At 40.1% G+C, this 12438-nt stretch overlaps 2 protein-coding genes across 2 annotated transcripts in view; both read left to right on the top strand.

Annotated features, from left to right (window-relative positions):
- Positions 1 to 15: 15 nt before the first annotated feature.
- LOC145478312 (putative leucine-rich repeat-containing protein DDB_G0281931) lies at positions 16 to 6177 on the top strand. Its single transcript, XM_081456285.1, has 2 exons — positions 16 to 204; positions 1421 to 6177. The coding sequence occupies exons 1-2, from the start codon at positions 24 to 26 to the stop codon at positions 4666 to 4668; spliced, it is 3429 nt and encodes a 1142-aa protein (XP_081312411.1). The 5' UTR covers positions 16 to 23; the 3' UTR covers positions 4669 to 6177.
- A 2776-nt stretch (positions 6178 to 8953) lies between these two features.
- The window catches only part of LOC145478299 (uncharacterized), a 12411-nt gene continuing 8926 nt past the window's right edge, over positions 8954 to 12438 (top strand). The window contains exons 1-6 of the mRNA XM_081456272.1: positions 8954 to 9022; positions 9457 to 9636; positions 10109 to 10290; positions 10915 to 11157; positions 11276 to 11388; positions 12033 to 12263. Of these exons, the coding sequence (XP_081312398.1) occupies positions 8956 to 9022; positions 9457 to 9636; positions 10109 to 10290; positions 10915 to 11157; positions 11276 to 11388; positions 12033 to 12263 (1016 nt within the window). The 5' untranslated portion in view covers positions 8954 to 8955. The remainder of the gene's footprint in view (positions 9023 to 9456; positions 9637 to 10108; positions 10291 to 10914; positions 11158 to 11275; positions 11389 to 12032; positions 12264 to 12438) is intronic.

Below are 12438 nucleotides of genomic sequence, written 5' to 3'. Positions count from 1 at the left end.
CGGTTTGCGTTTATGTTTACGTTATGGCACGCATCTGTTCATTCCTTCTTTTAGCCGTACTTGCCGTTTTAACTTTCAGTGTTTTCTGTAAAGATCTGCAGCCTTTTGGACTTTACAGAAGGAGTTTTTCAAAATTGGATTCAAAGTTACCTTCCAACCGTGCAAGTACATTGAGATCTGGTGGAGAGATCTTGAACAATATAGGTAAGTAAGTTGATGAGTATTCTACAGTATTTTGTTTGGATAAAAAAACAAAGCGTAGATAAGTTAACATCGATGAAAAGAGCACCTAATATACCTAAATTTGAAAGTCACATCACAAACAAGAAATCATCCCGTGACTTAAGTCTTCAACCCGTGTCTGTATAGCTCAGTATAAAAGTGTTTCAGTCGTATAATTTGCATGGATGGCGGGCATGTTTACACACCCAGAATATAGTTCTCCCAAATTCGTTTGGAAGCTTCTTTTATTGGTCCGTAAGAGTCAGTAAAGGCCTCCGATCAGTCTCACACTGAAGAAACGGAAGTGATGTCGCGGTGTAAACCCTGCTGCCGTTTTCGGAGAATTACGTTTTTAAACGTAATTCTCAAAATACTTCATTCCTGAACTATATGGGATTCTTTGCTGCGAGTAAAGGCATGTTTGCAGACTGACCTAGTACACGATTGAAAAGCCCGATATCAGCTGAGAGTAGTCAGTGTTTTGGTACCTTATCTGACCCTTATCCTGACTAATTTTGAGGGCGCTAAGGCTTAACTTTGCGACTATGACATTTAATGACAGTTAAGTTTTTCAAGGAAACGAGAGTTCAAAGGCATTATATTACGCACATATCACCATTGTTTGGTTGCCATTAAAAATCAAAAGCAAGTAGCAGAACAGCGTCACCTGATAAGTTTACCGCATCAAGAAGACGAAAACGATGATTATTCAGGACTCTAGCCGGATGCCCTGAATGTACTGAGGGTTTTTCTTCTGTTTTGTTCGGTATTGGTGCAATGATAAACCTACTCCGACTTCTCCGTTTCCTACTGATTGATACATTTGGGAGGGAACTGCTCAAAATATGGAGCTACCGGAAATCATAGGAGCTGCTACAAATGAGATGCCTTTTTTGCCGCAAGTAATAGCACCGCGATATAACGACCTCCTTTGTAGCGAGTGGGGGAGGGGTGGGGTGGGACGGAAACTGGAAATTTGCCCGAGGAGGACTCCCAAGTGAAATGAATAGGGCGAGCTCGTTTGAAAATTTGAATTAGGCCCCCAAGAGAGACCAATGTGGGCGTAGTTCAAGATACTGTTCTATTCTATTCTTAGGTCTGATAGGGCTATGCAAACAATACAGCATGACAGCATTTTGTACCATTCAGAACCATACCTTGACAGCTAACTCTTAACATCTGTCTGTTTTGTTTTTAGCTGTGGAAAAGAAACTTACACCTTTGAACTACGATGATACATTTGCCTATGGCTGTTTACATGACATTCCAATACCAAATACAACGTTAGACACCTCATTAACACCCCAGCAGGAAAGAACTGTTCTTATGGAGATATTCAACCAAACAGCTGGTCATAATTGGTCCAACAACACATACTGGGGAAATTGCTCAGTATCTCACTGCACCTGGTATGGAATCACATGTGATCGTACCAGGCGCTACGTCATCAGCATCTTTTTGACTGACAATAACTTAGTTGGGACTCTTCCACCAAGCCTGTGGAAGTTACGTAATTTGCAGGGTCTGTGCATTGGCAGTAACAAAGAATTGTCAGGTCAACCCAGTGAGTTTTTGTCTGCCAATATGACTCGCATACTACGTCTCAATCTTGCCTTCAACAAGTTATCTGGTGTAATTCCTGGTAAGATTTTGGCCGCTATAAAATCGCTGGTCAAAATCCATCTTTGCTGTCAAATGGGAGAAGGTCTTACTGGTGAAATCCCTGAGGACATTGGAAATTTAACGGAATTACAAGTTCTTAGTCTTGGGGGAAATAAATTGCATGGTTCAATACCGAAGAGTATTGCAAAATTGAAAAAGCTCTGGTTTTTGGATCTTATGGAAGCTACGTACTTACTTGGCGGTTTAGAAAACCTTTTCAACCTTTCTTCTTTACGTTTCATGCATCTTTCTGTCGCTGGACTAAATGGAACTTTACCTGACGAGTTTGGATTGTACTTTCCTGCAATGAATGAGTGTCTTTTGCCAGGAAATAATTTTACCGGAAATATTCCTTCAACAATGGGCAACATGACAAACTTGTGGCATTTAGACGTAGGAAATAACTGTTTTTCGGGACACATTCCAAAAAGCATTGGTTCAATTCCAAAGCTTCAAATTGCCGACTTCAGTGGAAATCAGTTATCATCGTTAGAGGAAGGATTTGAATTTAAGTCGCAGTCGTTGGAAGTGCTTATTCTGGCCAGCAATAAACAGTTTACTATGAATTTCAATACCCTCTTAGAAGCCATGGAACCAATAAATGGATCCTTGCGTATTCTTGACATCAGCAACTGCAGTTTTCTTGGAACTATTTCTTCAAAGCTTTGGGACTTTAAAAGTTTGGAATCTGCAAAGTTAAGCAATAACTGGTTATCTGGCAAGCTTTCTTCTCCCCCCGATAATATGTTGTTTCTTGTCGAAATTGATGTCTCAGCAAACAACCTTTCCGGACAAATTCCTCCAGAGTTTGCGAGATTACTAGGGCTGAAAAACCTCGACATTTCAAATAATCCTTCCATGCAAGTATCTCACAAGGAAAGTGGACCATTTCCTAGCTACTTAACGTTTGATTTTACGACTTTGACTCGCAGAAATCCTTCTGATAAGTTCAAGTGTCCCAGTGCTCACCTCGACTATAACAACGGACTTGTGGTTTTAGATCCTAGTTATTATCATTACCGTCTGTGCATTTGCGATGTTGGATACTTTGGCTCAGGCAAAACCTGCTTACCTTGTATGCCAGGTGCAGTGTGCAAGGATCAAATGCTTCCTGTTCAGAATATGGTCATCAAAGCGGGATTTTGGCCGTCATCACGTGATCAGAACGTGACTCATCTTGTTGACTGTTCACAGGCTTTGGGCACAAGTCCTTTGGTAAGCACGTCTTGCAACCCAACGGGTGCTTGCGACTGCTGGATTGAATCGACCTCAGCGGGAAATGACGGAAAGAGCAGACCGTTAACCTTTTGCAAGGAGTCCTGTCTTTGTCGAAAAGGTAGCAAAGATCGGTTTTGTTCACTCTGTGAAGATGGCTATTACAAACAGGGGATCCTTTGCTACGCCTGCCCCAAAACCGAAGCCAGCGTCTACATCTTGGCTGCACTTACTGCCGTCACTATGGTGTTGTTGATTCTTTCGTTTTTCCTGTATGAAAGGAAGCGCTTTCTTGTTGTAGTATTTGTTTTTTCTCAATTAATTTTGTTGGCAGTGTTGGCCATACTCAACATCATTCCAGGCTGGCTGCTTGAACTCAACACAATTGCTCTCTTTGTTGGTTTAGCTGGAAGAGGTAAGGCCGCGCGAGGAATCCTAAAGATCAGCGTGTTTTATTTCCAAACTCTGGACGCTTTGATTTCCAACAGTGACATCTGGCCGGTTGAAGTTCTTAAAACTCAGCGCTACATCAGCAATGTGTTTAACTTCCATTTCTCAGGTTTGGCGTGTGTGATTCCTCGCCTGTTTACTCCACTCGGCGAGCTTGCATCTCTTATTCTCCTCCCTGTTGTCTGTGTCTTGGGTGTTTGGTTGTATTGTGGTCTTGGATACCTCTTATTTGCTGTTCTTAGACTTGGCAATTTGCAAGAAAGGCGATTTCGATTACGGAATACCTGTCTACAACTGTCTATCGTGTCTCTTAACCTCACCTATTTTCCCATTGTCAAGAAAATAGCTTCTGTCTTGGCCCCTTGTGGAGAGGATAACAATTACCATTACTTACGAGAGGCACCATGGATTGAGTGCAAAGGTCATGTTTACAACACACTTCAAGTGTTAGGCTGGCTTGCAGTGTTTCTTTACGTGATCGGGGTCCCTTTTGGAGTGTTCTTACCTCTTCTGCGGAGAGCTATTGTCGCCACAAGAAACGAGCTGCCTCCGCAAGAACAAGAGGCTTTGGACAGTTGGCTAGGTTCTATCTACCTGCCATACAAGAAAGAATTCCGTTCTTATTTTGAGATATGTTTCCTTATGAGACGCATGCTAGTTGCATTCTCTCTTTCTTTCATATCGCGCGGTTCGTCATTTCAGACGATTGCAGTTTGCTTTGTACTGTTACTTTCTCTGTGCTTCCAGCTTTTCTTCCGGCCGTTTAGTGATTCTTTCCAAACGATTCCTTTGGAGAACACAGTCGAGGCCTTAGTTCTTTTGACCCTGCATTTCTCCTTCACGAACATCAGATATGCAGTTCAAAACCCAGAATCCTCTGGAGCCATCATTTGGATGCTTGTGTCGGTTAATCTAGTTCTACTGTGTGTCATTATTATTTCAATAATTGTTCTTCTTGGAAGAACAAATGCAGTAGAAGTGCATCTTAAGGTTCATGAAACGGCAGGAGATGAAGAGAACGCACCAGTCCTGCGTAGAGATTCTACTTCGTCAGCCCTGGTTAGGAATGGACCAGAAGAACAGTATGGAACGTTTGAGGAGTCACAAAATGGACAATGATGAAGTTGATGGTTATATATGCTCCTATAAGTAACTAGTCCTTGTAGTCCAACGAAGACCGCATGGAAACATACTCGAAATTGTTGAACACAATATTACATAACTAAACAGCAGATTAATGTGAATGTGATGTCATTCTGGATATTTTTTAAAGACCTCTTTCACGATAGTGCAGGTAGTAATGAGCATACTGCAAGAAATTGTTCTGTTTAGGTATATATAGTTGCTCTCTTTTTAGGAGGAGGAGGAGGAGGAGGAGGAGGAGATTGGGACGTTTTTTATAAGCAAAACTGTTTTTCCAGCTTGGCTTGTTCCATTTTGTGTGCCTTGCATGATGTTTTCCGCTTTTGCTGTGATGATGATTATTTTTTAGGGTAATTACCCTTCCCTTCGCTAATAAATATAATAATACACCGTTAGTTTTCGTTGAAACAATGTTACTGACAACGCTTTCTTGTACATACAGGTTTGGGGATTTTAAGCTACGGGTAAAGATGTATTTGTACATTAGACTTGCTCACGATTGTGCAGCACGATAATCAGTGTAAAACAAGAGGCATGCTTCAGTATGTTTTTCTAACAAATGTTCAAAATAGCATAAAAATGACAGATAATTTTTTCCGGATTTTAGGCAAAAAAATGCTGTCATTGTTTAGTCTTCATTAATTCTGTTTCTACTTTTTCTAGATCTAGAGATCTCGATTGTATTGCGCGGTTTTCATTTGTTTCGCTTAGTTTTGCTTTGTCGTCACAAAGTTAATAGAGGGGAATGGTCATGAAACTCGACAACGTTCTTTGTTGTATGTTTTTGTTCGTTTTTTTCGCCTTGACCGTGCACAAAACGCAATAGTTGTTTTCTCCGTACTGAGAAACTAACCAATAGAAACGTGTTGGTTACGTAATTCGTGCATAGTGTATGAGCGCACAACAAAAGATTGTGCACGGTCGGGGACCTTCCAACATAAATCTTGGCATCTCTGTTTGCTCCTTTGATGTCTGCGGGGTTTCATAAGCAGTCTCCTCTATTAACTATGGTCGTCACAAGAAGAGCCTGAGCACGTCGCCACAGAGTGATACTTATGGCAAGGGAACTGTTCAAAATATACAGCTATAGCTACTAAAAGGCTCTTGTATGATCAATTTCCAGTGGGGCTATAGTCATGATTTACAAGTATCCCAACGATCAGAGTTAGGAGTTAGGGAAGAAAATCTCTGTCACACTGTAAGCCAAAAATAGAGTCAACTGACAATATGAAAATCTCTTTTATCTTAAGTTGAGAGTAACTCTTAGCATAATTAATAATTTGGAAAAAAAAATCGCAAATGCCTCCACAATTCTTAGAGCAGTTGAAATGTTTTGTTAAACGGTTGAAACCAGAATTAAATAAACAAGTTGAGCATGTTAGTTTAGCTTGACCGCTTATTTTCGCTATAGTTTCTTTCTGGGTCATTAGCGAAAATCCCTCGCGCCAAAGGCGCGCGAGCCTAGCCCCATACCTTATTACCTCTTTTGGCCTAAAAACGAAAAAAAAAAAGAAAAAAGAAAATAAGAGACACCAAACAGTGTTCAAGAGGTACCTACGTGGAACATCAAGGGGTAGAGAGCTATAAAAACCTTGCCTAGTGGAGAATACCTGAATGGGAAACTTTTCTTTCCTTCCACGGCCGAACGGCCGAAAGACATGACCATCAGTGGGCTTTCAACCGAGGTTTGAATACAGATAACGGATTTAATGCAGCTTTCAGGACTTTAGAAAACAAATTGGTAATGTAAAGTGCTGTTTTGAAGCTGGATTCGATGTTTTGAATAACTGGTAAAGCTATACGGCTTTAAAAATGATTGCAAAATGATTTTGTTTGTTTAGTTCATTCGGTTTGGTTAAATGCTTATTGGTGAATAAAGGTTACTGTGTTGCAAACTTTCGCCAAAAAATACCGTTTTTAACCATTTAGTCAGGATTTTTAGCTGCCACGACGCTAAATAAGCCTAAGTTTTGCTAAGAAAGCTTTTTTTCACTAAAAGGAGAGATTTTTCGAGGATTAGGTACAAAATTGAGCAAAATTTCAATTACGGGCATGCGCATAAGCCAAAATTTGGACTTTTCTTCTTCTTCTTTTTTTTGTTGCCATTAACCGTTCTCAATTTTGTTTGTTGCCCCTTTCCTTTCTGTTTTGCTCGGCCCTTTTACACTGGCTACCTTTTGCATTGCATGTTCTTCAGTTCTGGCTGCCGTGAAAAATTGGATGTTAATTACGTGCGAAGCCCAGAAATGGGCCTTGATCAATCATAGGCGTAGTGGACCATTTTACAACCGTTTTTGCACCAAAACTGATAACGTTGTTTTTCGATTTGCGACGTCGGAATGTCGTCGATATCCAAACCTGACCATTGTACGGAAAGGTCTAGCCTAGTACTACTATCTGCTTATCAAGAATATCTGATGACATTTAAATTGATGACGTCACAAGTGGTACAAAGAGTACGACCATTAATTACGCATATATATGCGTAGTTGGTATTCAAAGGGTTAAAATGATTAGTATTTTATGGGAGCTCCGCTTTTAGGCTTAGCTAAATCTATGTATTATTGGTTAGCTTAGAACATTTTACATTTATTTGAAACTATAAGAAATCATAATATAGACTTTTATATTTACCGATCACTCTGTAGATTTGTGTTTGAAACATTAAAACATGTTCCAAACCCTGAAAAGCGTTGTTGTGCTTTTAAAAATAATTACCACACTTACGCCATCAAGAGCGCTCCCTAACTGTTTTACGTGATTTGGCGAGGAACTGAACCAAAATTTTAGTACAAATACTCAAAAGCGTCGGTGCAATCCGTACGCTTCAAGTCGGTGACTGCAGTAGGATCGGCTGTCATCGTTCGAGAAGGGAATTAAATCATCAGAAGTACATGTACTTCTTCTTGCTGACAATAATCAAATCACTATGAATATCAGTATACCCTCTTAGGGACGATGGAATGGACAGGATCTTTGAGCATTCTAACATCAGCCAGTGCAATTTTCCTGGCATAATCCCAGTGAAATGTTGTTGAAATTATTGGGTTGACAGGACGATTTCCTTGGTCTCCAACAACCCCCACCCCCCTAACCCCTGGTGTCAGTTTCCCCGTGATCTCGATGTTTCTGCGAAACAACCTTTCTGGGGAAATCTCAATTTTTTGCACGTTTACCTCCTCTGGAATTACTAATATTTCAGTCAATCCTTACATGTATGAAGCTGAACGAGAAGGCGAATTGAGCTACATGAGGGTTGATTCTACAACTTTCACGGGCAGAAATCCTTCAGATATGAAAATGCCCCAATGCCCGTCTGAAAAAATACAATGGATTAGTGATTTTGGATCCTAACTATTAGTCTATCATTAGCGTCTACACATCTGCGATGTTAGATACTACGGCTCAGGCAAAACGTGCATACCTTGTATGGAAGACGCAGTGTGTAAGGATCAAATGCTTCCTGTTCAGAATATGGTCATCAAGGCGGGATACTGGCCGTCATCACGTGATCAGAAGGCAAAGACATCATGTCAAACCAACGTGTGCTTGTGACATTTTTGCGAAAACCAGGACATCGGCTGTCCTCAATTTCGTAAACGTCAACAGTTTCCGGGTCTTGCTCAACGATGCAAACCATTCTAACCATTTCTAAATTATTTATCATGTGAACAAGATTCGGTGAGAACAAACATAAAATGGATCGGTTCACCCACTAAATACGATATTTTCAAGACGCGTTTGAAGAGATCCAGTTCTGATTTTGCATAACTCCAGTCGCCATCAACGTCTCTTAACTTTAAATGTATGTAATAATTGATTATCACCTTGATGAGTAGTTAGCCAGTTTTGTCTAGAAGGGTTCAGTCATGTCAGGCTATTTCTGAAAAGAACTATTATTTTGTTTTCGATTGAGAAAAACGTTAGACGATTTGATAACCTTGTACACGTGACAGTTTACTTGCAAGCCAAAGTAAATAGGTAAATATTTATCATTAACTATTTCCATACATCATGATCTATTTTGAGTGAATGCCAATAGTTGTTTTTCTTGGATATGTTTTGTGAAGGGTACTTTCGACGTCAAAACACAGAACCGTAACCTTTAGTTATTTCCACCTGTTAACACATGCTGTGTTAGATTACAAAAGTCACTTTTATCTAGAGTATGAATGGTGCTACAAGTTGCAAGACCAGAATATTTTTGTCTTTAGATTTGAAAGGTAATTTAAAAGTCTCTTTGAAGCTACGGACAGGACAACCATGCGAAGATCGACACTTCTTTTTATCTTTGCTGTAATTCTCACAACGAGGCAGTATCACATTGACTGTAAGTTTCTAACCCATCCTTAATTAACAATTCAGGGCCAACAATGTTGATCAATATCGCCTACACCTTAATATAAACCTCGAGTCTAAAACCCAGTAACATGACACTGATGTTTGTATATATCATTCTTAAGCTTACATTTCCTTCCCTAACACTTAGTAATGTCAAAAAAATAGTTAAAATATGGAAAAGTAAATCTATAACATAAAAAAATCGCTATCCTTTCAAGTTTTCATATTAATCTATAACTGAAAAGGAAAAACTTTCCGGCTTGCTTTCAAAGTAGTTGTCAAGAGTAAAAACAACAATCGACTAGTAAGTACTTTATGCATCCAAACGAAATAAGCAGCACACTTCACGCAACGGAACCCAGCGCCAGATTGACATTATACAACATTACTTGACTTTAAAAATGATTTGTTATGTATTTAAAGGTCAAACATTGCAAAATAAAGGGAGGACAAGTGAAAAGCTTAATTCAGGTGGATTGGTGGATAAAGAAGACAAGAAAGAGAAGGAAGAAGGGAATGGCGACCTCCAAGCGATAGCAGAGGAACCAGAGGAATTTTTAGATAACGCAAACAAAAATACTCCCCAAGGATCTAATCAAGGAGGTATGGTTCCTCAAAACAAAAAGAAACGTAAAACGCCAGCAGCTAAATACAGAAAATAAATACTCCCTCTCCCGAAAACGGAGAAGCCAACAGCAGGAACAAGAACAGATTGACACATCTCAAAATAAATAGAAAAAAAAAAAAAAATAGAAACAAAAGTCGGACCAAAGGGACAACAAGTTTTGCGGCATGAAATATGGATGATGGTCTCAGCTCCTTGGTTTCTCTTTGATTGGTCAAATACGCGCATGTTGTATATGATGTCACTTCCTGTCTGTGGCACGAATCAGAACAATTCAAGTAACTGGAAAAAATAGGTTTGTGAGGATCCCTTGCTAATGCGTTAGGGTATTTTTAAAACATGTTGTATTACAAGAGGGAATAATTTTAATCATGTGATACCATGATATTATAAAGCAAAGAATTGAGCGTAAATGTCTTTAACTAGATTGAAATGTTGTTTCTTTCGTAGTAAAGAGTGCTGCGGGTCCAAAGCGAGCTCTTCCCGCTTTGGCAGCAACAGTTTTAAAGAATCCTAAAATACAGGAAGCAGTTGTGGACAAAGGACTGGAAGTAATGAACAAATTGGTGGACAAGCAACTCAGGATTATCGACGAAGCACAGGAAAAAGCTTCCAACTTTTTAGCCAAAGAGGTAGGCAAGGTCAATATAGTTGTTAGTAAATGAATCCAGATGGAATTGAACAGATTAACCACTCTAGAAACAGATTAACCTTAAAATATTTTCACTTTCAACCTGTCCAATGTATAATGTAACTTTCAATCGACCAGGAAAACATCACTGGTATGGACGAATTAACAAAGGGTAAGGCGAATCTTTAAATTTATGCTGAAAGATATTAAATTCACTTGAACTTTTGTTTCAACCACCAACGGAGTTTTTTCAAACTTTGATGTTTTGGAAATCCACATGTAGACTACGAGGGACAAAAGGTGCTTTAAACGTTTGGTTCTTGATGACGAGAGAAATTGTTGACACTCCTGAAAACGGTGATTTCAACCAAACCTATGGTATTCAGTGTTAAAACGTTCCTGGAATCTCTACTTAAAAGCTTAATGACTTAATTACTCAACCAAGCTGAAATAGTGAGGTACCGCTAGTTTAAAGTTGAGTGGTAAGTCTCTTAATATTATGGAGAGCCACCTTAAGCAATTATTGTACAATGGGAGACAATTTATAGATGTCATGTAAACATAAACAACTTTAAATGCCGTCCAATCAAGCTATAACGAACAGGTTCATTTTATATATTTTAAGATCAAACTGGATATTATGCCTGACAAAGGATGGAGTACTCCGGACATGTTTGTTCCCCCCGGATACCACATGGGTGCATCTATCTCGGGCGTACCAAAACCTGAAAAGGAGGAGGGGGATGTTCCTTATACCTATGCACCGTCAACTGGTTTGGGATATGTGATGATGAACGGCTGCTGGGGGAAGAATTACACTGCAAGTGATCCATGCTACAACGCCAAATGGACGTCCAGTGTCTGCCAGGTAGGATATGATTAAATGACCTCAGTCGTCGAGCGTATACTATGGAGAGCAAAACAACAACAAAAATAACAACCAAACAAACAAATTCGCATTTTGCTACTGATCGTTTGTCTTTCAGAATATGATTGACGGGGCAGCTTTCCTGGGCGTTGGCTTCGATGGTCGAGGAGAATACAGTCCGGAATCCAGGAAAATGAGTATTGTGCAGCGGAACTGCAAGAACAAAGCAACGTGAGTACCGATACATTCGTCAGTACGACAGTATGTGAGAGGCGTGGTGGCCCATTAATTAACGCATTGGACTACGAATCGAATGGTTCGGGTTTAAGGCCTGACCGCAGCTACTGCCTTGTGTTCTTGGGCAAGACGATAGGGACCTTAAGATTGGAAAACGAGTAGGAGATTGTGTGCATACAAGCAGCAGTTTTCAAACATAATGCTTAGGCTTTTGATTACCATGTTTCATTCCAGTCTTGTACCAAGTCACTTATATGACTGGTAAGCAACAGCAACGATATCTGTACACTGTCTCGCACTCGTACTGCTATCTGAAGGTCTCTTCTCTATTTTCACAGAGCACCTTCTCACCAAAGTGTATTAACGGGTTCCTGCGAATTAATGCGAGAGGTGGGGAGGGGGAGACCTAAGATGGACCACCGTACCATTTAGTGAGAGTGGATAACACTCTTAATCACTTCATGCTGTGTAAACTGGGGATACCTGCCGGCCTGTTTGGCTACGTGACTCGAATGCCGACTCTATCTTTACCTTAGTACTGTGGCATACGAGCGACAATTTCCTCGGTGTTCTCTGTAACGGTCTTGCTTTCAAAACTCGTGTATAGTGTTAAACAAATCACTCGTTTGTCATTTTAGATACGACAATTACGATGTACCAGACACCATGAATGTGCACGGAATTTACGACACTTCAGCCAATATGCACACGTTTGAGAGCCGTGGAGAATTTCAAAGTTATTTACAGCAAGAAGCTGGTGTGTCTGGATCGTATTTTGGGTTTTATGCCGGTGCTAAGAAGGCCTGGGGCAGCTCCGTGTCGGCAGCCCAGCAGCAGTATATGTCAGTATTGGATGTTGATGTGGACAGGTGAGGCGATGACCATATTAGGTGACGAACATGTGCGTCCCACAATCCAAGTTTATTTTACACAAATCATCTGAAACAGCCTCTTTTTGATCACTCTAGTTGTGCTGAGCTTTTCAAATTCTCCGACTATTCCCTGACTTTTCCGTTACTAAAGTCAGTAAAATTTCCCTGACCA

This window comes from Orbicella franksi, chromosome 2 (assembly GCF_964199315.1).
Source record: "Orbicella franksi chromosome 2, jaOrbFran1.1, whole genome shotgun sequence".
In the NCBI taxonomy this organism is placed as follows: domain Eukaryota; kingdom Metazoa; phylum Cnidaria; class Anthozoa; order Scleractinia; family Merulinidae; genus Orbicella; species Orbicella franksi.
Note: the sequence above shows the minus strand (reverse complement) of the source record. Positions and strands in the feature narration are given on the sequence as shown.